The 26,419-nt window shown below is 41.7% G+C and overlaps 1 protein-coding gene across 3 annotated transcripts in view; it reads left to right on the top strand.

Annotated features, from left to right (window-relative positions):
• The window catches only part of Kif16b (kinesin family member 16B), a 290,355-nt gene that overhangs the window by 190,627 nt on the left and 73,309 nt on the right, over positions 1 to 26,419 (top strand). For 2 of the 3 annotated variants that reach the window (XM_032904314.1, XM_032904315.1), the window contains 3 exons: positions 2,888 to 2,920; positions 3,251 to 3,304; positions 6,098 to 7,461. In XM_032904314.1, the coding sequence (XP_032760205.1) occupies positions 2,888 to 2,920; positions 3,251 to 3,304; positions 6,098 to 7,439 (1,429 nt within the window). In that variant the 3' untranslated portion in view covers positions 7,440 to 7,461. Of the gene's footprint in view, positions 1 to 2,887; positions 2,921 to 3,250; positions 3,305 to 6,097; positions 7,462 to 12,570; positions 12,724 to 15,852; positions 15,947 to 17,170; positions 17,222 to 26,419 lie in introns of those variants that run through there. The other variant, XM_032904316.1, reaches the window with a different exon arrangement.

The following is a 26,419-nucleotide window of genomic DNA, read 5'->3' as shown; positions in this document are numbered from 1 at the left end:
CTTGAGTGATACCCAGCTAGCTCTCCCCCTCGTTTTCTTCATCACTTCACTCTTACTGTTTGTTCAGTTTGGGTTTTGCTTTTGCTTTTGGTTCAGAGACAGGGAGTGGACTGGTCAGTTTAGAATGTTTAAGTCGAATTGAGAAAGGGAGATGCTTAATCGTCAATACTATCAACCCCAAACTGCCTTCTAAACACATGATGCTCTTGCCTGAACCTCTTTATTTTGAGGATGGCATGCATGTGCCACAATATTCAATTCTTTTGCCCACTAACCCTTTGTCTTCTAACAACTAATACGCCTGAACCTTATGCTTCTTGGTCTCCTTGCTGTTGGCATGGGTCTTGCTACCGCCCTCAGATAAAATCAGCCAAGCTAAGAACAGCACCCATACCTCCCTTAGGCATCCTACTTACTTCATCTCCAGCCTTAGTTTGTTTCCTTTCTAGCTAGCCATCAAAACACCAGGCAGGTGGGTTCAAGTTCAAAATCTTTAGTAAACTTAGAACACTCTTCAGAATTTGGTTTCTGAGAGCCTCCTGAAACACATGGCCTGCCATTTCGCCTATGCAAAGCTAACATCTGGCTTCGATGAGCTATCCTTAAGTTTTATATTATATAAGAGAAAAAACAAAACAAAACACAGGTAGACCTAGAATCAGGAAGATTGCCTTGATGCTAGCTTCTCCCAAATTCTGTGACATTTACTCCTCTTGTAGCTCACTTTTGCACTACAGAGCAGGGCTTAAGGTCAGCCATGTCTTGTATATCTCATTACCTAACACTACATTCACTTAACGTTTGAAGCTAGTGCTTAGGTAGAATGTAAAGTCAGGTAACATCACTCATAGTTTGTGACCTCCTTGTCACCACACAACTTCTTAGGAAAATTTGTTATTAGTAATATATTTTGAAACCAAACTTGGATTCCAGTGCTACTCAATAAATTAAGCCGGTTTTCCTGTGTTGTGGCCTGACGATGATAAATGTATCAACTTGCTGCTTTCAGGGGAATAACAGGAAGGGTCTGAAAGCCTGGGTGGAGCACAGAACCTGGGTGTTGGAAACACATTTTAGAAGATAGATTTTCATCCCAGTCCCTGACTGCAGCTCTCAGAGCAGACTGCTGTTACACACATGTAATGCTAAAGCAGTGAATGTTAATAAGAATGGGTTACTGTACTGCACAGAACATAAAAACTTAGATTGAAGAAGACTCTTTTATGCAAAATTTCTGGTCTCAAAAGCATTCTGGTCTTACTTTTGAATATGTAAATGACTAGAAGAAATCAGCTATACATTGAATTCCAAAATCATATGCTAGGAATACGGCACACATATTTGTAACCTGCAGTGTGTTCCTGCAGGGAAGTGGGAGACAGAGACAGGCAGAGACAGAGAATTCCAAAAGCTTATGGCCCACACCTCACCTGGCATATACAGCAGTGAACAGCGGAGAGACTCAGTCTCAAACAAGGTTTGAACACTGGAATCCGAGTTTGGTTCCAGAATATATTACTAATCACCATTTCTCCTAAGAAGTTGTATGGTAACAAGGAGATCATGAAGTTTGAGTGATGTTACCTGACTTTACATTCTACCTAAACCCCACCCTAAGCTTATCCTGATTTCTATGTGCTATGGCACACATGTTCCTGAATACGTGTACGTGTGCTTACACACACACACACACACACACACACACACACACACACACACACACACACACACACAGGGGGAGAGGGGATAATACTAAAAAGTAGTTACTAAGAGTGATCATATTGTACTCACCTAATGCACAGCCATTTGGCCTGGGTTCCATGGTTGGCAATTATCTTTCTGCGTGACTGCTCTGTCATAGACATTTTACCTGTACTAAGCTGCAGATTGTTTTCACTTGATAGTAGCATAAATGTGAACAGAAGCAACTTTCAATGAAGACTAGTTTTTGTATTTTAGAACATAAATCTGAAGAAGGCTTATAAAATAAGTCAGCAGAGGGCATTTGAAAACAGATTGTCCTGGTGTCAAATGTTGGCTCCACACACACATCACTGTGGCTTCGGACAAGTTCTCTTGAGAAGGGCTCCTTGTCTTGTAGATACAGTTTGCAGCCTTAATAATCTGGGAGGACAAAGGAGACAGCCTGTGCTGATCAGCGTACTATGCTCATGCCCCAGATGCACAGTTCTGCTTACAGGGGCCACCAGATTCCTTTCTTTCAACATTAGCCCAAATTAAAGTGAGAAGAGACCTCTTTGAAACATGTCTTAGGTAATTGTAAAAGTATCTGTGTTGGCAGTTTACATGGGGACCAAAGAAAACAGTCTGTAGTGAGTCATCGCCTGATTCAGCTTTGCAACAGTGTTGGCCATCTACAACAGGGAAATGTATATACTCAAGCATTATAATTTATGGTGTTCAGTTGAAAATGTGAAACCTATTTCCTAGTGTCAGGGACTTTGGCTTGTGTTGTCAGAATTTAAAAACTCTCAAGGACCTGCTTTCTTTTATTTTGTTGCAACTATGTGGATCTGTGCACAGTCTGATAGCCGTGCTGTCACTCCCTCTGAGTAGAGCCTCTGAGTAGAGTGAGCCTCTGAGTAACTACAGATAAAGCACTAAAAGTCGGGCTTTGCTGGACACTATTTTGCTCAGTAGTTAGCAGTCCTATGGCTGTCACAAAAGTGTGCAAAACAAAGCAAATTAACTTTCAGGAGTGTTTTCTGCATGCATGTACTGGGAAATGTGATGTTTGTAAAAAGACCTTTTGCTCTATGCATGACTGTTGTCTTTAAGTACTTTACTGCTTGTGTCCTGATGTTTCCTCCTGTTGAATTGTTTCTTAACGGTTGTCTGTGCTCTCTCCCCTCTCCCGCCCTGGCAGTCTTTTCCCTATGAAAGGACCCATCTGTCTAAGGTAGATTCTCCTTTTTACTTACTCCTCAGTGACTAAGCTGCATGGACTAGACATGCTTAGCATTTAGAAGTTGTATTTAATTCTGTTTTTTTTTTAACTACAGTGATATTTTGTTTTCCTTCAAATCAAATCTGTTCTCTTCAGTCTAAGTTCAAACACCTAAAATTATATCTAATTTCTAATCATAGTGATAGAGCAAAGAATGCATTTTAAACTTGCTAATCCATAGTAATTAAGGTAATAGGCAAATCCATGCTCCAGTGTATGATTCAGTGTGCAGAGAGAGAAGCTCCTTCGTGGAAGTGACTTATTTTCATTTGATTTCATTAGACTTGAATTTGAGAGACAACAGCGTGAAGAACTTGAAAAACTAGAAAGTAAAAGGTAAGCACGTGAAGCACATGTTCCTAGCTGCTGTAGTCTGGGTCCCTCTGTTAACATCTTCTTGAGTTCATCTCTGTTTCTTGGCTTCCCGTTTGCTCTGAGTCTGCTGTTTACATGTCTGATGCCTTGAAGTAATTTCTTATGAGGGATTGCCTTTACTTCATCTTTATATTTTCATCTAAAATGTATTGAAATTTAACCTCAAACCTTTTTTTTTTAAGTGTTCCTTGGGTCTTTAAAAAGTCTTGAGTCTATAAAGATGAAAAATTAAGCCAGATGTGATGGCATATGTCTTTAATTCCAGCACTCAGGAGGCAGAGACAGGAAGATCTCTGTGAGTTTGAGGCCAGCTTGGTCTACAAAAAGAGTTAAAATAAAAATGTCAAAACAAAACACTCAAAAACAGAGAAAACCAAACCATTTTTCTCTAATAACCTATCTCTACCTTTTTAATTAAAAAATATGATTTATTTACTTTATTTTATATATGCATATTCCTGCATGTATCTATGCATATTTACTTATATGTGTATATATGCATGTGCACACACACACACACACACACACACACACACACACACACACACACACAAGTACTGTGTGTGTGTCTAGTGCTCACAGAACAGGGCACTGGAAGCTGTAAACCTGGAAGTAGAGTTACAGATGTTTGTAACCACCCATGCCCATGCGTGTACTGAGAACTGAGCCCCACTCCTCTATAAGAACAACCAGTACTCCCAGTGCACTCTCCTGCTGAGCAAAGCTTTCTCTTAGGGTTTGGCATATACCCAAAAGATGCCCCAACACATAACAAAGACACATGTTCCACTATGTTCATAGCAGCCTTATTTATAATAGCCAGAAGCTGGAAAGAACCCAGATGCCCTTCAACAGAGGAATGAATACAGAAAATGTGGTACATCTACACAATGGAATATTACTCAGCTATCAAAAACAATGACTTTATGGAATTCATAGGCAAATGGATGGAACTGGAAAATATCATCCTGAGTGAGGTAACCCAATCACAGAAAAACACACATGGTATGCACTCATTGATAAGTGGTTATTAGCCCAAATGCTCGAATTACCCTAGATGCACAGAACACATGAAACTCAAGAAGGATGATCAAAATGTGAATGCTTCACTCCTTCTTTAAAAGAGGAACAAGAATATCCTTGGCAGGGAATAGGGAGGCAAAGTTTAGAACAGAGGCAGAAGGAACACCCATTCAGAGCCTGCCCCACATATGCCCCATACATATACAGCCATCCAATTAGACAAGATGGATGAAGCAAAGAAGTGCAGGCTGACAGGAACCAGATGTAGATCTCTCCTGAGAGACACAGCCAGAATTCAGCAAATACATAGGTGAATGCCAGCAGCAAACCACTGAACTGAGAACGGGACCCTTGTTGAAGGAATCAGAGAAAGAACTGAAAGAGCTTGAGACCCCTTATGAACAATGCCAACCAACCAGAGCTTCCAGGGACTAAGCCACTACCCAAAGACTATACATGGACTGACCCTGGACTCTGACCTCATAGGTAGCAATGAATATCCTAGTAAGAGCACCAGTGGAAGGGGAAGCCCTGGGTCCTGCCAAGACTGAACCCCCAGTGAACATGATTGTTGGGGGGAGGGCAGTAATGGGGGGAGGATGGGAAGGGGAAGCTCATATAGAAGGGGACTGGGAGAGGTTAGGGGGATGTTGGCCCGGAAACCGGGAAAGGGAGTAACAATCGAAATGTAAATAAGAAATACCCAATTTAATAAAGATGAAAAAAAAAAAAAAAAGACTTAGACCAGTGCTCTCCCACCGCCTTTCGTTCCTTTGCTCTGCTTGCTTTTAGACTGCGACCTAGGCTGGCTGGCTGCATCCACCTGCCAAGTGCTAGTCTAACAGGTGGACAACACCACAGCCAGCACCGCTATCTTTACACATCTTTATATTTTGGACAGTTACTACTGTTTTCACACCCATAATTAATCTCTCTTATTCTTTATTTACTTTCATTTGGGGATATCTATATCTATCTATCTTTATGTCTAATCGGTATCTATATGGCTGCTTAATTGAGATATGTTCTAAACTATCCTTTGTTTAATTCAATCATATTTTCTCTTTTTCCTGTTCTATTTAACAAGTTAGGAAGTAGATCAAGTGTAGGTAGTGAAGGAGAAACTAAAGTTGGAGGGGATCTGAAGCATGGTTACTTATTTTCTAGAATTTGGGATTAAATAGCTCATGGGGATAAGTTTAGTGTCCAGCATCCTACAAATTAGCATTTTGCTGGTAAGGACATGGAGATCCACATCTACTTTTTATTACTTTGACTTTGTTACTCAACTCCCACTGAATTGAAGATGGCATTTTTTCTTTTTACTTCATCTTATAACTGAATGTCTGTTGCACTTTGGTCATTGAACTGAGGAAAACTAGCCACATTTAAATTTAAATTGACCATGGTGTTTTTCTGGTTGACCTCAGGGGAAGCTTTTAATTAAACCATACATAACACATTATGATTCTAGGCTTTACAAAGAAATGATACAGAATCTACTTCAGGAGGCTAGGTAGCTGAAACACTGGACAAGAAATAAAATAAAGTAAAATAAAAATGTTTAGAATGCTTCTGAAAATATGAGAGAATCACTTCTTTTTCATTTGTTTCAATGAAAGGTTGGGCTTTATGTTGCATGTGTGTTCCCAGAACAATCCAGTTAGGGGAAAGTTGGACCAAAGCTAAGCATAGTGATCAAATAGTGACCAATCAGCATTTGCATTGCAGGAAACTCATCGAAGAGATGGAGGAAAAGCAGAAGTCGGACAAGGCAGAGCTAGAGCGAATGCAGCAGGAGGTGGAGACCAGGCGCAAGGAAACAGAGATTGTGCAGCGGCAGATCCGCAAGCAGGAGGAAAGCCTCAAACGCCGTAGCTTCCACATTGAAAACAAGCTGAAGGATCTGCTGGCTGAGAAGGAAAGGTTTGAGGAGGAGAGGCTGCGGGAACAGCAGGGACTGGGGCAGCAGAGGAGGCAGGAGGAAGAAAGCTTCTTCCGCATCAGAGAAGAGCTTCGCAGGCTCCAGGGGCTCAACAGCCATGAACAAGCCGAGAAGGGCCAGCCATTCCAGGATTTGGACTGGCTGCACAGAGAGCAAGGTGCCCAGAGTGCCACGCTGCAGCTGGAGAAAAGGAGGCTGGAGGAGCAAGAGAAGGAGCAGGTGCTGCGGGTGGCACACCTGGAGGAGCAGCTTCGGAAGAGGCAGGACACTGCTCCCCTGCTGTCCTGTGTCCAGCAGGCCCAAGAGGAAAGGAGGGAACTGGAAGGCATCCGGGGAGCCCTCTTGCAGGCCAAAGAGATCAGAGCAGGAGGGGACCACACCTTCAGGGGTGAACTGGAAAGGGCTCAGCAGTACTTCTTAGAGTTCAAGAGAAGACAGCTTGTCAAGCTAGCAACCCTGGAGAAAGACCTGGTCCAACAGAAAGACCGCCTAAGCAAAGAAGTCCAAGAAGAGAAAGAGGCCCTGGAGCATGTAAAATGTGAAGCAGGTGAGGAACCGAGCTTGTTGGCAACAGATAATTGCAACACTCTCTGTGGGCCTCAGGATCTAGACAAAATAAAGACTGCAGAGTCCAGGCTGCAGAGCAAAGAGCACCAGCTACAGGACCTTCTGCAAAATCATTTGCCAGCTCTGTTGGAAGAAAAACAGAGAGTGCTTGAAATCCTTGACTGTGGTGTCCTAGGCCTAGACAACATTCTCTACCACGTAGAGAAAGAAATGGAAGAAAAGGAAGAGCAGATCACACAGTACCAGGCTAACGCTAGCCAGCTGCAACAGCTCCGGGCCACAGTCGAGTTCACAGCCAATGTGGCCAGACAGGAAGAGAAGGTGAGAAGAAAGGAAAAGGAAATACTGGAATCCCAGGAAAAGCAGCAAAGAGAGGCACTGGAGCAGGCTGTGGCTAAGCTAGAGCAGAGGCACTCCGCCCTACAGAGGCGTCCTACCCTGGACCTGGAGATCCAGGGACAGAGGCAGAAACTTGGCTCTCTCCACAGCAGCGAATGGCCAGGGCTACAGGCCAGTCTGGAGGCCAATGGAGAGGGACTCCAGGTGGACCCTGCAAGGTAAGATTAAGGTAGAGCAGCAGCATAGGGTAGAAACCAGTGATTGGTCATTTTTTGTCTCTTGAGGTTTTTTTATTGTTTCTATAGAGGAGTGATTCTTATAGGCTTCATCTCTCTAATAGGCAAAAAACTAAAACATAAAAGAAAATACCACTTCAACGTAACAAAAGCACTCTCTCTTTTCTACAATAAGTGTTCTCTTGTTTTTCCTTAAGATCCTTGTTTTAGAATCACTGGCCTAAAGTTGAGAAGACATAAACAAAAGCAAAGTCCTGGTCTTTCACTAAAATGACCTGTGAAATGTATTGTTTGACAAGTGCAAGATATGGGGAGAGCTTCAACCTAGATTCCCACCCTTTATCTCCCTCTTACTCCACCCCCTCCCCCGTTCCCTAGCTGTTTCCTGGTTTCTCACTTGTTTCCTTAGCTGCTTCTGTCACGATTTCTTCCCCTCACCCACCATGACCTTCTTCACTAGTATTTCATATCTTCTCGGTGAGCAGCAATGGCCACAGTGAGTTCATGTGTTACGGATTTCAAGATGGTTCCTCCAAACTGAAGAGAACCGAAACCAAGTAGATATCCCACCCTTAAAGTTACCATTTTACAGGTGCCCTCAGAACTGTGCACTTAAAAACCAACCAACCAAGTCAGCAAGCGTAGCCTTCCACTGGCTCCACACTTGATGCATTTATTCAAGCATCTTCTGCAATATACAGGGACTGTTTAGGCTGTTCTTACAAAGAAAATAGGAATCAATCATACTTTTCATGGTAAAGAAAGAATATCTATTTTTCTATTCTATTGCCATGATTACAAGGAGTAGGTAGGCTCTGAAAATACATAAATATATTAATCTAGTAGCATTTTTTTCTGGTACTCTGTAGTAATGCTAAGACTCCCAGGGAAGTTAAAGTCCACTTTGTGTGTGAGCATAACTCAGTTTGCAAAGTGGAGACAATGTTGTAAAAATATAAAAAATAAAAATGCTGTCTTTTATCCCCCACTAGGTCCGGCACCTCAGTGTCCTAAGATATCTGCTGGATATCTTAATTCTCAGTCAGCAAAGCCTCTCACCTGCTTTGCTCCATCCCATATCACACTGCCGAAGGCCTCTCTCTGAGCCTGGCAGCAATCTCTCTACCTATCTGATTCCCAAGGCAGGTTTCCATGCCAGAAACACACGTCCCAACTCTGCAGTGGCCCAGTGTCTCCAGCCGCCACACTTTCTTACACTCAAACCATCACATAAAAGAACACACAACACAATAAACTTTGACCCAATTGATAAGATATAATTGCCCACCTAAACGTACAAAGCCCAGTACCACCCATCCCTTAAGAACATTTATAACAACCTGTAAAGGTACAGCGTGGAATCTTAACATCACCTGCTGTATTGTCCTGCCACGGCTTCTCTCCCGGTCCCTCCTGTCTCTTCTTCCTTTCCATTCCAGTCTCCTCCTCTTCCTTCAAACTTTTCTCCCTTCCATCCTTCCTTCTTGTCCAATGACAGGTCTCCTTCTATCTTGTACCTGCCTCACCTGTGACATCACCCCACAGAGACAATCCCTGGTTGACTTGTTTCTTACTGCTTAGATGACCTTGGCCACTTATCTATTTTCTTCTCAACTTTAGGTTGTAGATGCTAGCTGATGACGTTGTTAGCTGCTGGATTGGTGAAGGCTAGGCATGCCAAGTCTAGAGACTTGTTTGAAGGGATTTATCTTAATCATCGTTAAGGTTGGTGGGCCAGATATACACAGAACTGATAAATGATTTAACAGAAATAAAGATTGTCCAAAATAGCTCTCTATCTGTAAAATATCAACTCTCTATAGTCCCTAATGGCTGCTTAGTCTATTAGTCTGCGGAATCTTCAACATAGGTATGGCTTTTTCAGGGAACTTCTGTTTATAGGGTTCTCTTCTTCCTTTTTTTTAAATTCTTTTTTTATTTTATTTTATTTATTTGTTATATATGAGTACACTGTAGCTGTCTTCAGACACACCAGAAGAAGGCATCAGATCTCATTACAGATGGTTGTGAGCCACCATGTGGTTGCTGGGATTTGAACTTAGGACCTTGGGAAGAGCAGTCAGTGCTCTTAACCACTGAGCCATCTCTCCAGCCCTCTCTTCTTCCTTTTGAAGACTGTCTCTCATTGTGTATATCTGGCTACACTTGCATGTCCTCCAACTCATGAAGATCTGCCTGCGTCCGATTCTGGAGTGCTAGGATTAAAGGCATACAACACCATGCCACTGCCTCTGTTCATAATTCTTACCTGAAGCTCGTGTGGAAAGACTGGGAACTCCATATATCCCACCCATAATCAGCACAAGGATACCTATTGGCCTTAAGACGCCAACTTGGCATTTGACAGAGGCATTGGTATAGTTGTGGAGACAAGGCAAGGCCTTCTCAGAAGTGTTAACTATAATCCTTTACCCATTATCTTCCTGAGAAGGTCAAGACAGCTTCCTTTAACTGTTTATCCTATGGATTCCATTTACAGTCACTCTCTGGTAATTCCTTCAGGCCAAACAGAAACAAAATAACAATCAAAACTATAGTGTTATTATTTCATAGAAGTGGGTCAGGGGTTTAAGAAAATGATTGCAGGTATGGTATGTGAATGAAATTGCTGGACGAAGCTGTAGCTCCAGGAAATTTAAAGTAGTGGGGGGCATGCTCTCAATTTGTATCCTGCAGTGTGCAGTAAGAGACAGCCTGAGCTTTTAGCTTGATGCGCCTGACTTTTGTCAAGCAGCCATTTAGTATTAATACTCTGTAATAGCAGACATGGTTTTGAAATCTGCACGGAAGTGGTTCTTGGGTGTCAGCAGTCCTCCAGAAACCTTGCAGTTGGCTTCATGAATTCTGATGAAATAGACTTCACTAATATCTAATTCAAACTGATGAATTCTGGGCACTTTGCTCTGCCTGTAGTGCTCCAGCAGCTTTCTGCAGGCATTTTTGTTGCATGTTATTTTATTCCTGGCTTCTCACATGTAAACCAGGACTATCTGTGCAGCCTGACTTGGCCCCTTGTGAAACTGCCCAAGTGTGAAATATTGAAGCCATGTGGCACCAGATGGGACAAAACCGAAATGAACACACTTTCCCATTGACTCCTCAATGTCTTGTGAACAGGTTAAGTCGCCACTGCCATTCTTGCCATGGCTGCTCATTTCAGCCAACAGTGACATGCATCGGGCAGCTCTACTAGAAAGCTCTCACATCACCATAGGAAAGATGAGATGAAAACTGATAATAGAGCCCTCAAAAATAATATGATGACTTTATAGACACGACTCTCCATGAAACATAATCTCATGTAGCTCAAAATATGTTTAAAATTATGTCTGTGTTATCCATGAGTCTTACTTTGAAAAATTGACATTACACCCAATAGAAGGTAGGACAATGTAACCTGTGGCAGTTACATTGCTAATGACACACAGATAGGAAGTAGCATATTGGGGGTATGATCTAGGTTTGTTTCTTCCCCAGTTGTCAGTGGACTGGCTATGTGGTTGAAATACAAATAGGCCAGTTCTTCACACAGTATATGCTTTGTGTATTGTTGTATTTAACCCTTACAACCTCTATAAATTTCACTGGGTCTTTAGGGTCCCAATCAAACTTCCATGTAGAGTCACCTATGTGCAGATTTTCTAATATCTTAGCTTAGAAGAACACCTGTAAGAAACCCCAGCATCACAAAGTCTTGTTCATTACTGCCTTCTGCTTGCATCCTGTTCACCATGGCTGAGACCCTATTGATACAAATTTTTGATTCTTTGCCATCTATTTGGTTCCTTACACCATTCTTTGTTATTGTTGTGGTGGTGTTTTTAAAGACAGGGTCTCATGTAACCTATGCTGGCCACAGACTTGCCATATATATAGCAAAGGATGACCGTGACCCCTGATATATACTTCAAACTCCCAGATTTATAGACGTGGGCCACCATGCCCAGCTCCTTATATACCTCCTTGATGCTAAATTCTCCCTTCTCCTGAAAATACTGAATGATTTGCAAGTGAATGCCCAAGAAATTTTTTGCTTACCAGTAGATAAATAAGACCTGAGTTGAATGGAAAAGTTCCTCCTATGAAATCCACCGGTGCTTCCCTTACTAACCCCAGAATCACATTTCCAGAATTAAGAAAATGGCCTTCGTGTTCAGGATAAAGCAGTCAAGTTGCTGATGATGGCACCAGAGGGTTAGCAGCTTCAAGATATGTTAGCATTTGACACAAAGATCTCTGATTTTTGGATATTAAGAAAATGAAAGAGATTAGTTGAGCTTATTTGATCCCTCAAAAAGTAGAAATCCAGATCTAATACCCATCTGTATTCACAGTGAGTGGCTGTAATCTGCTGCTGCTGAGTCTTATGTTTCTGGAGCTAACTCTGCCAGCATGCCTGACCTTCCAAGCCTGATTGTTCAGGGTTCAAGTTCACCTTGGTCAGCTAGTCATGTAGTTCAGAGCTTATAAAATGTATAAGTTATCATCTGTAATAATGTTTTTGTTTAACAATGTCTCATGTCACTCAACTTTATTTCCAAGGTCTGTCTCCTTTGGCCTCCTTTCTTATCCCCTCGACATTGGCCAAAGTATCTTCCTGGGTTTGGTGGCACAATCTTTTTGCAGTGATTGGTTTCTGTCCTAGGAACATCTTCTGTCATTATCTCAAAATGCCCACATTGCAACGATCTTTGAAGACTCAGCCCAGAACTACTTTGTGTCGATCTGGCCAAGGAGAAGTATTTAACAGAATTTCAATATGTAGTCCACAACCAACTCTTGTTGACTCATAGTTAAGGAATTGAAAATCCTGGGAAACTGCCTCTAAGGGCTTGATTACAACACAACAGAAGTCCTTTTGACCGAGGGGTGTGATCCTGAAACGCATGTCCTGTGCCCTCTCATTACTCAGTTTCACCTCATTCCTTGTCTTTTGTGTGTGATGCCTTTTCTACTAGTAGGGAAAACTTCTTGCTCCAGAATGATTCTGGCTCCCCCAACACCAATCCCTTGATTTTTTTAAAACAGTTCCCTATAGAGAATGTGCTCATGTAATACTATTAATTAATAAAGTTCTGTGGTTCACATCTTCTTAGAATAGAACAGGAAATCCATCAGCTGAAGCAGAAGATCTGTGAAGTAGATGGTGTTCAGAGACCTCATCATGGGACCTTAGAAGGGAAGGCCGCTTTCTCCAGCTTGCCACCCAGTGCTGAAAACTCTCACCTGACTCCACTGATGGATGCCAGGTATTCAACGTTCAACTGATGCCATGCTTTGCTGTGATTCTGTGTCATTACCTATTGTACCCATATCAGCTAGTTTACCTATGGAATGTTTTGTCAAACTAAACAGTAATGCTGTGCCTGAGATGTCCTCTCTCTTTGTCAGCTGATGTCTAGCCAGTGGCTGGGTGAGTGATTGTGTGAAAAGAAGCAAGGACCTAAGAACTGGTCAGCCAAATCCAAAGAATCATGCTTCAAATAGTTTATGTGAGATGGTAAGATTAAAATGTGCAGAGAAACCAACTCATCCAGAACAAAGTGCCATAGAGGCTCGGCTGGAAAAAAACAGTTTGAAGAATTAATTGAATTGTACCATGGGAGAAATACCTATCTGGGCAGCCTTGCGGTTTGGATTTAGGAGCTTGGTGTTTTGTTATTAAATGTGTTCAGAATGACAGGTGCTTCCTCTTAGTATAGGTCTGTGTTTTCCATGCAGCCAGTTTAAAAATGACTTGTAAGGTTGAAGAGGTCATCTATAAATGGCCTTGGTTCATGGTCATTTGTACATGATTTGAATTTCAACACTTAAAGATCGATATTACCTTTTATTTTGGTTACTCTTATTAAAATAGTAATGTATTTGCCCTGTATTTTAGAAAGGTGTCTCTCCTTTAGTAAGCAGTATAAAACATTGATAAGATTTTGCAAATAATTACAAATACTTATTTATTTACTTTTTTAATATATAAAGGCACAAACATGAAGACAATTTAATTTAACATAACCCATATAGTGATAGGGAGATAGCACAGTCAGTAAAATAATAACCTTTCAGGCTTCGTGACCCAAGATCGTGGAACCCATGTTAAAAATAAAAGCCAAAACAAAGCTAGGCATAAGGGTTGGGGATTTAGCTCAGTGGTAGAGTGCTTGCCTAGCAAGCACAAGGCCCTGGGTTCGGTCCTCAACTCTGGGAAAAAAAAAAAAAAAAAAGCTAGGCATAATAGCATGTATGGAAAGCCACCACCAAGGAGAGGTTCACAGCTGGGTCACTGGTCAGTTAATGACCCTTTCTCAGAAAAAGAATATCATACCTGAGGAATGACAACACCCAAGGTTGTCCTCTGTCCTCTACCACACATGCACCTAACCAAACGTAAACATGTATAGGCATTCAAATACGCATATGCACATGAATGAATGAATGAATGAATGAATGAATGAAGGAGAGGAAGGAGAGGGGAAGGAGGAATATAGGAAGGGAGGGAGAGAGAGAAAAGCGATGGATCCATCTAGTCTGTGGAATTGGAGGACACCACCTTATAATTGAGTCATGATTGCTTTGAGCAATCTGAGCAAATGGAAGGTATATTATAATAACAACATGTCTCTCTTACCTTTCCTTCCTTCAGACCTGCCCAGATACACCTCCCTGTTCTCCTTCAAAATCATAATTTTTACTAACAGATACTGCATGCATATATGTAGATACATTGATATTCCTAAATATAACCTGTTTGGTCTGTAAAATGTTACTTGTATGTATGTTTTCAGTGCTGACCATTTGGCACTGGAAAACAATTGGTGGGATCTTTTCTAGAGAAGATTATCTCTCCCCTCAGCTTTCCTTAGTTGTCTAGAGTTTTTCGTATAGGGTTAAGGCCTTGTGAGCCTTTCCCCATCCATTTTGGTATGTCCATTGCTTCCATTCTTGTTCAGCTCAAGCATCAGCAATTAGGTTCTGAAATGCAGTGTCACGCTAAACTCCTTGATCCCCTGGCTCTTACAATCCTGCCTCTTTCAAAATGTTTCCTGAGCCTTATTAGCAGGAGTGTTTTATAGATATAATTATTGAGACTGGATCCATACTCTGAACTTTGATTGGTTGTGGTTTTCTATAATCTTATGTTGCAAAGACAAGTTATCTGTGGGTATTATAAGTATAAATATTTACAATGTATTAGGTATTGTGTTAATTTAATAATTAGTAGTTATAGGTTTTCCTTCCCCCAATAACCATGAGTTTACTAGTTCTGAGTAGTTAGCTAGCTATCCAGTGCCAGACATGATTTCCCTCTTCTTAATTGAGTCTTAAGTCTAATTAGCTATTGTTGATCTCCAAGATATGTGTACCATTACTGTACTGTTAAGGTTATAGTTAATGCTGGTTCACCATTGGGGTGCATAGGCATCATAGCTGGCTTTGGTGCTTGCTTCCTTCCTTTGGGAGTTTGAATGTTTCGTTCCAATACCATGGGAGCTAGTCCTGAGGAGGGTGCATCCATGTCAGTTCCAGCTCAAGGGTCTCTGGGATCTGTTTCATGGGGAATTACCTTCCATGTCTAAGGAACAGCCAAGGGCAACAACAATAGACTGTATATTTTGGGAGTCTCCTGGGCAGCCCTGACCAATAACTTAAATGAGGACTTCTCATGTCTGGTGTTGCAGTTTCTGTTAGGTGGTCTTGGCTCTTGGAAGGAGCACCATCAGCTTCATTAAAACTACATTTGTATATTTTTACACAGAATTATCTATATTATCTATTTATTTTAGGTAAATAGTTAATAGTATGACTGTGAAGGCCTTTTTCAGACATCTTTATTAATATATTTCTACCTACCCCTTTCTGTAGTTAGCCTTTCTCCACTTGCCTAGAGAGCCCTTGTTACCTCCTTGACTGTTTGCTGGAATTACTCTAGCTAACCAGAGACTACACTGAGTACTGTGAGTACAGAACGTCTGACTTCCATGGCTTTGACTTGCCTTTGTCCTGCACTGTCTTCCTTCTAGGAAGATTCAGGAAAGGTTTTAATGGAGCAGCTCACTCTCTATTCAGTTTCATATCTTTTAGAAAGAAGAAAACAGCTTGGAATTCCATATTTTTATTTATATGGAATAAATGAAATTTTTATCAGGATTTTCAAGTCCTGACAGGACTTTGCTTTTCATTTTGAGTTTTTCTAAATTGTACATATGAGAGAAAAGACCTGATACCTCTCTTTATTTGACTTAGCATGATGATCTCTAGTTCTATCATGTGTCTATTTATATGGTATTAGGAATAAAAGGCCTTCTATTGTATGGGGCATTCTGAAGACACATACAGTGACCAAATGTAGCAGTTCAAAGGTGTCCCATTTCCATGGTTTTCAGGATCAGTGCTTACATTGAGGAAGAAGTCCAGAGGCGCCTTCATGATTTGCACAGGGTGATCAGTGATGCCAGCCATGCACCTGCTGAGCTAAAGGTGAGCTAAAGGAGCCATATTAGACTGTCATCACTGCCACTTAATGAAAACTCAGAGGTGAAATCTTCCAGAAAAAGCACTAAATGTTGACTGGATGGAGCTGAATAGTGAAAGAGAAAATTAATCAAAGAGTAACTTATTTTAAAGTTTTGTAGTTCTGAGGAAACATTCATCAAATATTCTTTATTTGCTTTAATTCTGTTTTTTCTCCAAATAAAACCAATTTCTGTAGTAAATAATTTAGTTTGTAAGTCATTCCAAGTAGGTATATACTTTTCTACTTGAGAAGATGTATACTTTTGTAAGTTGATATTTATCAAATGATAGTTCATTTCTTTTGTATTAGCATAAATGACTTTTTACAAAGCAGTGGGTTTTTATGATACTTTTGTCCATCCATACAAGATAATTTGATCTTGTTACACCATCATCACCCTCTTTATCTTTGTCTCCATTCACATCCTGTTTTTATGCTCTGTTATTGCTTAGTGTCTGTCTTGAATAGATTTTTTCTCTAAATTGCTCATTTTAAGGAAAAGATTCAATACCTCTCCTTTTGAATCTGTATTGTTTTGTGTGATATGATGATCGATTCCATTCTTCTCCCTGTAAGTGACACAGTTTGCTTTTCTTTATGGCTTACTGAAGTTCCATTGTGCAGATAGATAGATAGATAGATAGATAGATAGATAGATAGATAGATAGATAGATAGATAGATAGATAGATATAGATAGCTATAGTATCATACTTTCTTAATCCTTTCTTACAGTGATGGTACCTCTCCAATTTCCTAACTTCCCTATTATGAGTAGCGCTGAATAAATATGGCCATGAGGGTTTCTCTGGTTCATGATTCTGACTTCTGTGATGTACTCTCAGAAACAATAATATAAGACCTATATGTGTAGGTTATTTTTTATTTTTTTTATCGCTGTCTTACTGAATTTCATAACTTGCAGGCTAAAAAATGTTCTGAGGAAACCTTAATTTGCTGTTTAAACTTAATACCAAAAGTTACTCGTTTGATTCTCTGTCCTGCAGATAAATCAGTAAGGACATGTTTACCTTGGTAATATAAATCATGTGGAAAGGTTATCATTTTTGAATGACAAGTATGTTTCTTTACCATTTTGTTACCATAAATACTTGTAATGGAATCAAACTTCTCTCCCTTGTATGAGCATGGTATAATTTAATACAGAAGGCTTTTCTTTTCTCCTCAGAGTAATGAGGAACTTCACAATGGCGCCACTCAACGTAAGCTAAAGTATGAGGTAGGTAATGATTTCTCAGATTGATAGGGTTGCTTAAATTATGGCATGCTTGTGTGATTAAATTTTCCTAATGTTTAGTTGCATAATTAGAATTTTGAAGTCCCAGTGAGATTAATGGCTAATAGAGAAGGCAAACTATTATATAGACATAAAATTAAAGGGGATCCTGCAGGCCTGAAACTGCATTGGCTTTCTTTGAATGGCCTGTAGCTTTGCCAGGTTTCTCATTAGCAACAGTATCCTTTCTCTTGGTCTGCATTGAAAAGGAAGAGTTATATAATCAGGAGCAGGGGGTTGGAAATGAAACTGAGAACTTCTCAGTGTTAAAAAACCTGTTCATTTTATGTCTGAGTTGGCAGTGTTACAAAGGAGCCCCTTGATCAATCAGCTGTCTTGTCTCTGGTGGACAGATTCTATTACAACATACAATTGTTCAGAAATCACTTGTGTTTTCTTCCACCAAGAGGAATGTCATTCTCATATAGCCCAAGCACTTTTTTTTTATTGCTAGGTGATAGAAACCTTGCCATCAATATCTATTATCCATTACTGAACAGGGTGCAAAAGGAGACTAGGTGTTCATAGTTTCGTGACTCACTTGGACCATACCCACTTCTCCTGCTAGTCAGCCAGTAATAGCATTAACCTCCTCTGGACATATTTTTTCTGCTAGGTACCTCTGTCAGAGAAAGAAGCTGTCTTGTATTCTTTTGTTTGTTTGTTTCCATGACATCTGACAAATTATAGGCATTCAGCATGCCTTCCTTAGTGAAGGTTTGTAGGTATCAGCAATGGTCTTCTAATTAGGGAGAACATAATTAAAGATTCACATGGAATAAATGAAAAAAATAAATAAAAGAGCATTGTGACCTGGATGGGCATGTTTGCCCATAGGAGTTGAAAGCTACCTCTAGCCTCTTGAACGCTGAGTCAAAAGTTTGGGGATGTACTTCAGAGAAAATGCAATCATAGACCAAGAAATGGATACTGTGGATTAATCCTACACAGTGTGTCACTATCAAAACACCCAGTGATTTGTTAGACTGTATAACATGGAAATTGATGTTCTATATATGAATCAACTCTCTGTTCTTAAATCATATGTCAATCAACACAAATGACTTAGGCCTTCTATCTCACCTCTCACTTAACCTACTCCAATGAAACCAATGGCTATGAGACTTGCAATGTGCAAAAGAATTCCAGAAAGACATAGCACACCCCAATTTCAACCTCTTTTGACATCCTAAACAGAAAGGGCAGCCTTGGTCTGCACGGTGTGGTATCCCACTTCTGCCCAAAGATGCCGTTGACTCTTCCAGTGTCCTTGGAGAAGAGAGTGAGGTGTGTCCGAGCAGCCAGTGGAGCCATCCCGTGTCACAGAACACTTCACTCTCCACAGAGTTCTCCATGGCCTCCCAAGAGAGAATAGTTCTGTCCTCGGGACATGAGGTGCTGAAGAGTATTGATGACAAATTTTGTTACCCTGAGAGTTCTGGCCACCTTGAACCAAACTGTGTTCATCTTCTTGAAATCAGTTCCTTTAACGAAAGGAACTCTAGAGATGCACAGAATTCTCAAATCGAGTCAGAAAACAGCAGTGGGTTGATGACTCATGAAGAGAAACAAAGCTGGAGAACCGAGTCCAGCTGGACATTGTCGCAACACATGTCCCAGCAAGCGCCAGTAAACAGAGGAAGCCAGCAAGCTATGCAGAGCAGGGAGCTGCTCTTTGTTCTCTCTGAAAGCATTTCTCAAAGGGAGCATCCCACTGGCAGCTCTCCCCAGAGCATATCAGCTTCCACATTGAGCTGTGAGCAACAAAATGAGAAAGACTCAGATGTTAAAAACACTAGTGTTCTAGCTCCCCTAGTCAATATCAGGACAGAAGCAAAGAAGCGATTGGGATATTTTTACCACAAATTCTCAGACCTGTATAAAGACACCAGTGGCCACCTGATACAGGCTGGGGTGAAAGTAATGAGCCATGCCAAGCATGTTGGGAGTATGTGTGACCCTGGTGGGCTGGCCTCCCCTGTGACAACCTTCATTAGAGGCCTGCCATTACTGGAGCACTTACCCCAGCAGCTGCCCTTGAGCTCAGTCATGGTGCCATCAAGCCCTCCTCCTCTTCCTGAAACTCAGATTGGCAGCTTCAGCAGTGAAGATGGAGGAAGCCCAAGATCAGCCAAGGGCACAGCACCCCACAGGAACTTGGCCTTCACATCTACAGGTTCACCAACTTCTTGGCCAAATTCAGTTGTCCGTCTTGACTATGAAGATGCTGGGAAGATCATTGCATTTAAGCAGACCCTGATATCTTTCCCAGAACAAATGTTGAGGCTTCAAGAGGACCCTCTCACAGATGTCCTTGAGCATATGACATGTTCTTTGCCAGAGCTTGTTGGCATGGTGAAGGCTGTCAAAGGCATTTACTGGCTTGCAGTTGCTAACTGCTCCCAGCCTGACCCCCAGGCTGCATGTTTGCTGCTGTTGCCTTCAACTCTGTATGCTCTGGTGCTGGTAGATAGCTGCCAAAGCTCCATGAACATCTTTCATGTTCTCCCCCTCGCTGCACTGCAGGAGATTCAGGTCGGCTTTGGTGGGCAGAGCATTCGATTCCTGGGCTCCACAGAGGACCTCTTGCTTACTGTGATCACTTACAACAAGAACCTCACTCAGCAGCTCTGCCAGGACCTCCTGGGTGTGCTAATGTCTGGATCTGAAGCTGCTGCCTACACAAATCACCCTTTGCTCCATCAGGATCTGGTTCAGCTATCTCTTGATTTGAAAGCAGAAATCCCTGTTTTAGCTTTGGCAAATGGAGTTCAGTTGTCTTCCAATTTCCAGACTACCTTGGTAGACATGGTCTACTTTCTTCATGGAAATATGGAGGCCAGTGTCCCTTCTCTGGCAGAGGTTCAGTTACTGCTCTATACCACAGTCAGATTGGAGAGTGAGGCCGGTTGTGCCCCCTGTCGATCATTCATCCTTCTAAACACACACGTGGCACTCTTGAGGGAGGATCATGTGTTTTACCCACGCACTGGCTCTCTAATCACACTTCCTCCACATGGGCGATTTGATGTGATCACCTGCCAAGCTCTGAGTGAATTCAGATGTGTCATAGTTCCAGAGAAGGACAACGTGTCAAAAGTAGAGCTGGTTTTCCTAAGGAAACATGGGCTTCCCTTGAACAGAGGAAGTGGTCTATCTGAGCAGAGTCAAGTTGCCTCAAGCAGCCAGATGGTCACCCCATTGTGTCTTGAGGATGGACAGGATCAGACACTTGATATCTGGAAACTCACTTTCAACTCTCAGGATGAGGCTCTTTGGCTAATCTCATACTTAACAAGACTCTAGGGAGGAGACTTCTAGAGAGATATGGGGTACTTTCTCTTAGACCTTAATAAAATGAACATTATGAAAACAGTCAAGAAAATATGAATATCTCAGTGTACTTAATTGAATGGGAAAAAAGCAGGACTCTGAAATTGAAAGTAAATATTTTGAATAAAGCAAAGTGAAAATAGCTGATAGCAGAGAACTGGAAAAATATCTTTATTGCCACCTGCTTCCTTGTCTTGAAACTCAGATTGTAAATTTGGATCTACCCAATTACCAGTGCAATGATTAAAGCATTCTGACGGGTTGGCTTAGTTGTCTGTTTATGGTGTGGTGGCTTGGAATCTGGTGATACCTGCTGGCATCCAGTGGACTAATTTGTGCTGTCTGGAAAGGTGCCCAGTCTGGCAGTGACCTTCATCAACACCCTCCATGCTGCCCATGGGTTGCACAGCTGTGTGGTAGAGTCCAGCACTGCTTCCTTTAGCTTCCTCAGACCATACCCCACATGTAACTTACCACAGTCTTCTCTTTTCTCGGAACTTCTGTGGTTTTATCCTGAAAGCGCTGTTCGTCTTGTTGTAATGTTTTTATGGCTTATTTCTGCTGTCTTGTGAAATATATGGTTGCCTTGGATGACATTCAACACTCTACTGTGTCTCCATTTTTCCTGCCCCTTGACTAGCTGTGACTCAGGTCTGCTCAGCCAGGTATATTGCTGGCCTCAGGTGAGTTTGCAACTATCCAGGCTTGGTCCATTCTTCATTTACTTCTGTGTGCCAATCCTGTGAGCAATCAGAAAACGTGTTTTGAGTTAATTTGTACCGTCCAGTTACTCAGCCATTGTTCTCCTTTGTCTTGGATGCGTGTCCACTAAATCCCAGAGTCTCAGAAGCAGGGGAAATGCCTCTTTTCTCCATTTCCTCACCTTCCTCTCTCAGCTGGGCACAGGCTCAGCACACCCTGCACTTTCTGAGTCTCTGATTTCATTAAACTACTCTTTCAGCTTTGGCTTGGAAAGGCCTTTCTGTTCTGGTCACATTTTTTGGCTAATGTTCAGTACAAGTGTGGGCTCTTTATTTCTGTCACTAGCTGATGGTAGAGATGAAGTCAAACCTAGCCTGCCCAGAAACCTGCCATCTGCTTTTTGTCAGACTTGCCAGCAGAACGGACAAGCTATTGACGTGTCTCCACATTTTCATCTGTTTCCTCTGTTTAGATTCTGGGAAAATGAATAGAAAAACATAGAATCGGAGGATGTGCTATGACCTAGCGATCCTGTCTTCTGTGGACCAGTGGTAGACTTATTGTTTTCAAGGGAATTCCCATTTGGAGATGGAGTGCGCTTTTGTTACTTCCAAAATGTCTCCCCCCTGATAGACACATACTTCATTGCCTTCCATCCAAAGACTTTTAACTGTATAGAGAACATTGTGAAAATTACTACACCCACTTGACCCCGGCTTTAGCTATAGGTCTATCCTGGAAAAAAAAAGTCCTGAAAATCCCATTGTAGTTTTCTAAAAGCTCATCAATACTTTTTCTCCTATTTTTCACTTTTCAGCTAATCTAATTTGTATTACTTTTTCTCATATAGTGCCATGACTCTTCTGTCAGAGTCATTGGCCTCTAGAGTTTGTCGTAGTTAGGGTTTCTGTTACTGCTATGAAAATACCATGATGAAAAAGTGAGTTGGGGAGGAGAGGGTTTATTCAGCTTGTACTTCCAGATGATTGTCCATCATTGGAGGAAGTCAGGATAGAAACTTAAGTAGGTCTTGAACCTGGATGTAGGAGCTGATGCAGAGGCCATGTAGAGGTGCTGCTTACTGACTTGCTTCACTTGGCTTGTTCAGCCTGATTTCTTAGAGAACGCAGGACTGCCAGTCCAGGGATGACACTATCCACAATGGGTGGTGACTGCCGCCATTGATCACTAATTGAGAAAATGCCTTATAGCTGAATTTCATGGAGATATTTCCTCAACTGAGGCTTCTTTTTTTCTGATGACTCCAGCTTGTATCAAGTTGAAATCCAAAACTAGCCAGTAAAGGGTTTGTGTTTGTTTGTTTTGTTTCTCCCTATTTGAAACATGCATAAATATAAGCATTACATATATAGAATTACATTATCTGTTGTCACATTTTGAGTGTGGTTGTGGTTCAAAAAGCCTCAATAGTAACACAGTCTGTTCTGATCTTGGACTTACCTCTAGTAACTCTGCCTTGTGACCCTACTTGTCACATCTCTCACCTATGCATACTTTTTAACCTTGCAATAATCTACAGCTCATGGGAGTGAGAGTGGTTGATGTGCTCCATACGATAAGAACAGAGATTGTCGTAATCACTCCAGAAGCCTGTGGAATACACTTGCTCTAGTGTCTACCATGGCATCCTTCCTCAGGAGTCCCCAGCCTCTGACAAGTTCTCCTATCTATATTAGACCAGGTATGAGACGGTACAGCGTGTGCAGCCAAGCTCAGTGCTAAAGAGGTTCTGAGTCAGCTTTGTACATATTTGGTGCTGTGGTGTTTTGAGTTGCAGGAATAGAGGCATAAACACTTGCATTGTGGAACTCGTGGACATATTCTGGACAGTATCTCTTTGAGGACTTGAAGGGGCAATTTCATCTGAATTTGATTAAAACTCATCTTGCTCACAACTGCCTGTTTGAGACTTGTATTTGGCAGAATGAATTTATTTAGACTTTGTTGAAAAACATCTTAAAATAGTTTGCCTCTAAACTCTGAGCTCTTAGAAAATATTCATCTTTCCTTTTTGGAAGGGCACACTTAAGCTTTTCAGCAGAATAATTACAGTAAATGTCTCTCTCACTGTTTTGTGCAGATGCTATACATGATAAATAGATCTGAACCTTCTTTCACTGATGACCAGGCTGTTTTACTATATTGCCTAGTTTCTAGTGAGGTCATTTTATTAATGTACTTATTCAGTCTACAGTGTATGTAGTTTAAGCTTCTTCATTCTTCAAAATGTGTGTTGTATAAAATGTCTTATCTATCCACTGTTGCCAGGTATCAAACAACTCTTAATGTTTCAGTGGTAGAGGAAAGACAAGGATTTTTAGAAGTGGCTTCGCTGAAGTCTAGTGATCCATTTGATCTAGGCTCATGAGCCATACATGCTCCAGTTTGAGGTCTGTACTACAGAAGTAGTGATCATCATGGAGGTGGCAGAATCACCCAAGAACAGCCATTTCAGCCTCTGTGGTATCATCGCCTGCTTACCACTCCCTGAGATATTCTCCATCTTTAGTCGGCCTCAACAAAGCACTATCTGCAATGGAACAAAGCAAGTGTATTCTGCAAGTTGCCTTGTATCACAGCCTTGGAGTGGATAGTTGCCTTTTAACTACAAATTTCCATCCAACAGTTTTCAGGCCTTCCACTCTTACACAACAGCTTCTAAACCACCATGATCCAATCTGCTCAGGATGTACCTTTGTCATTTTCTTTCTTTCTTTCTTTTTTAAAAGGCATATGTTTTTTATTGGATATGTTATTGATTTACATTTCAAATGTTATCCCCCTTTCCCCTTCCCATTCCCCCTCCCCCTGCTTCTTTGAAGATGCTCCCACTCCCACCCACCCACTCCCACCTCAACACCCTGGCAGTCCCCTACACTGGGGAAACAAGCCTTCACAGGACCAAGGGCTTCTCCTCCTATTGATGCCAGACAATGCCTACATAAGTGGTTGGAGCCATCGATCACTCCATGTGTACTCTTTGGTTGGTGGTTTAATCCCTGGGAGCTCTGGGGGTTCTGGTTGATTGATATTGTTGATCTTCCTATGGTTGCAGACCCCTTCAACTCCTTCAGTCCTTTCTCTAACTCCTCCATTGTGTCCCCATAACACCTTTGTCATTTTCAAAAGCTCTGTTGTAAGAAAGTAACTGAATGCTCTAGTTGATTAAAAGGAACCAATTTCTATTGTCTATCATTACTTGGGCCCTTGTTTGGTTAAAACTCTCTATTACCCAAGTAGTTCACAAAAGTAACAACAATTCCAGGTACCCCGTATAATGTGACTTTCAAAATGTGGAGTTGTTGTCCATGTTTTTTTTTATCCTTTATCCTTGAAATGGTGCTCCTGGAAAGGAGAATCTATCATTGTTCTTCATTTCACATTTGGGCATTTGAACCAATGACTGATTGCTGAAGCATGCAGGTCACAGTTTAGCAAAATCTGAAAGAACATGTCTCCTAAGCCTTTATAGACTGTATGGTATTAAGACAAGGTCCCTTCCTGGCATTAGGAGGCTTCTACAGTGAATCTAAACCTGTGTTGGCCATTTGTCATGCTCTTACTGTCTACCTGCTTACACTCTTTATTCCCATTTTCTTACAGCCTTCCTCCTGTTCAACAGTGTAACAGATTGGTCTCTTCCAGGGCTTCCCCTTTTCAAATTGCTTGGGCATAACATGGTGACTGTTGTGTAATAGCTCTAGCCAGAGCTCACCCTGACATGTGAAATTTTAGAAAAGGAAGAATTAGAATTATGTGAAATGCTGGGAAGGGAGACAGGAGAATTGGTAATTCTGATTTAAATTAGAACAGGGCTTAATCTGATTTAAAAGGGTGGGGGGAGGAGGATAACCAAAAACCCTGATGTGCCTGTATTTTTTAAGCAAAGCTCAGTTATGGTCTCCAGGAGATTAGATGACAGTTCTTAGGGCTGACCTTGTCTTGGTCAAGCATGAACTGAATTTAACCATCTGCTACATAATTGGTAATTAGGAGAATGTTGATGACTCTCTGTGGAATTAGGCCATCCCGTGCCCTTGCATAGCCTGCAGTGAGCTGGGTGGATACTAATGCCACTTCCTCTACTTCCTCAGGATGCTACTTTCAAAGGAGACAGCCTGTGTAGGAAGAGGAAATTTAAATGGAGCCTGAGTTATGCTGTCTTTTCCCTGAGAACATAACTACAGTGTTTCAGTCACTTGTTTTTATTCTCTCATATGTTACATCCCTCCCTCCTTCTGCATTCACCTCCTTCATTCCCTACTCCTCCACTCCTCCTCAGTTTCCCTTCAGAAAAGGGCAGATCTCCCGGGGATATCAAGTACAGATGGCATATCAAGTTGCAATGAGATAGGTACCTCCCCTCATATTAAGGCTGGACAAGGCAACTAAATAGGAGGAAAGGAGTCCCAAAAGCATGGAAAAAAATCAGAAACAGCACCTCCCCATCCCCCACAATACATTCCCTCTGTTAGGAGTCCCACAAAAACACCAAGCTACACAACTAAAAATATACAAATGGCCCAGGTTAGACCCATGCAGGCTCCTTGATTGTCTGTTAAGTCTTTGTGAGCCCCTTTGAATCCAGGTTTATTTATTCTATGGGTTATTACGTGGTGTCCCTAACCACTCTGGCTCCTATAAGCCCCTTCCCTCTTCTCCAGTAGGATTCCCTGAACTCCATCTGTGGAGTTTGACTGTGTGTCTCTGCATCTGTTTCCATTGGTTGCTAGATGAGGACTCTGATGACAGTTGGGTTAGGCATCCATCTATGAGTATAGTAGAATATCATTGGGCATCATTTCATTGACTTGGGGGGGGCAGTTATGTGTGGCTCTATCCTAGGCCTAGGTTTCTGGGCTATCCATCCTCTGGTTTCTAGTCCAGGTAATGTCAGGGCTGGGATCCCTCTTATGGCATGAGTTTTAAGCTGGACCAGTCAGTGGCTAGCGACTTCCACCAGTTCTGTGCCACCTTTCCCTCAGTTCATCGTCCTGGCAGGACAAATTGTAGGTCAGTGGTTTTATGGCTGTGTTGATGTCCATACCCTTCACTGGAAGTCTGGCCTGGTTGTAGGAGTTGGCT

This window comes from Rattus rattus, chromosome 5, assembly GCF_011064425.1.
Source record: "Rattus rattus isolate New Zealand chromosome 5, Rrattus_CSIRO_v1, whole genome shotgun sequence".
Classification (NCBI taxonomy): Eukaryota; Metazoa; Chordata; class Mammalia; order Rodentia; family Muridae; genus Rattus; species Rattus rattus.
The sequence above is the reverse complement of the archived record's forward strand: the minus strand, read 5'-3'. Positions and strand labels throughout refer to the sequence as shown.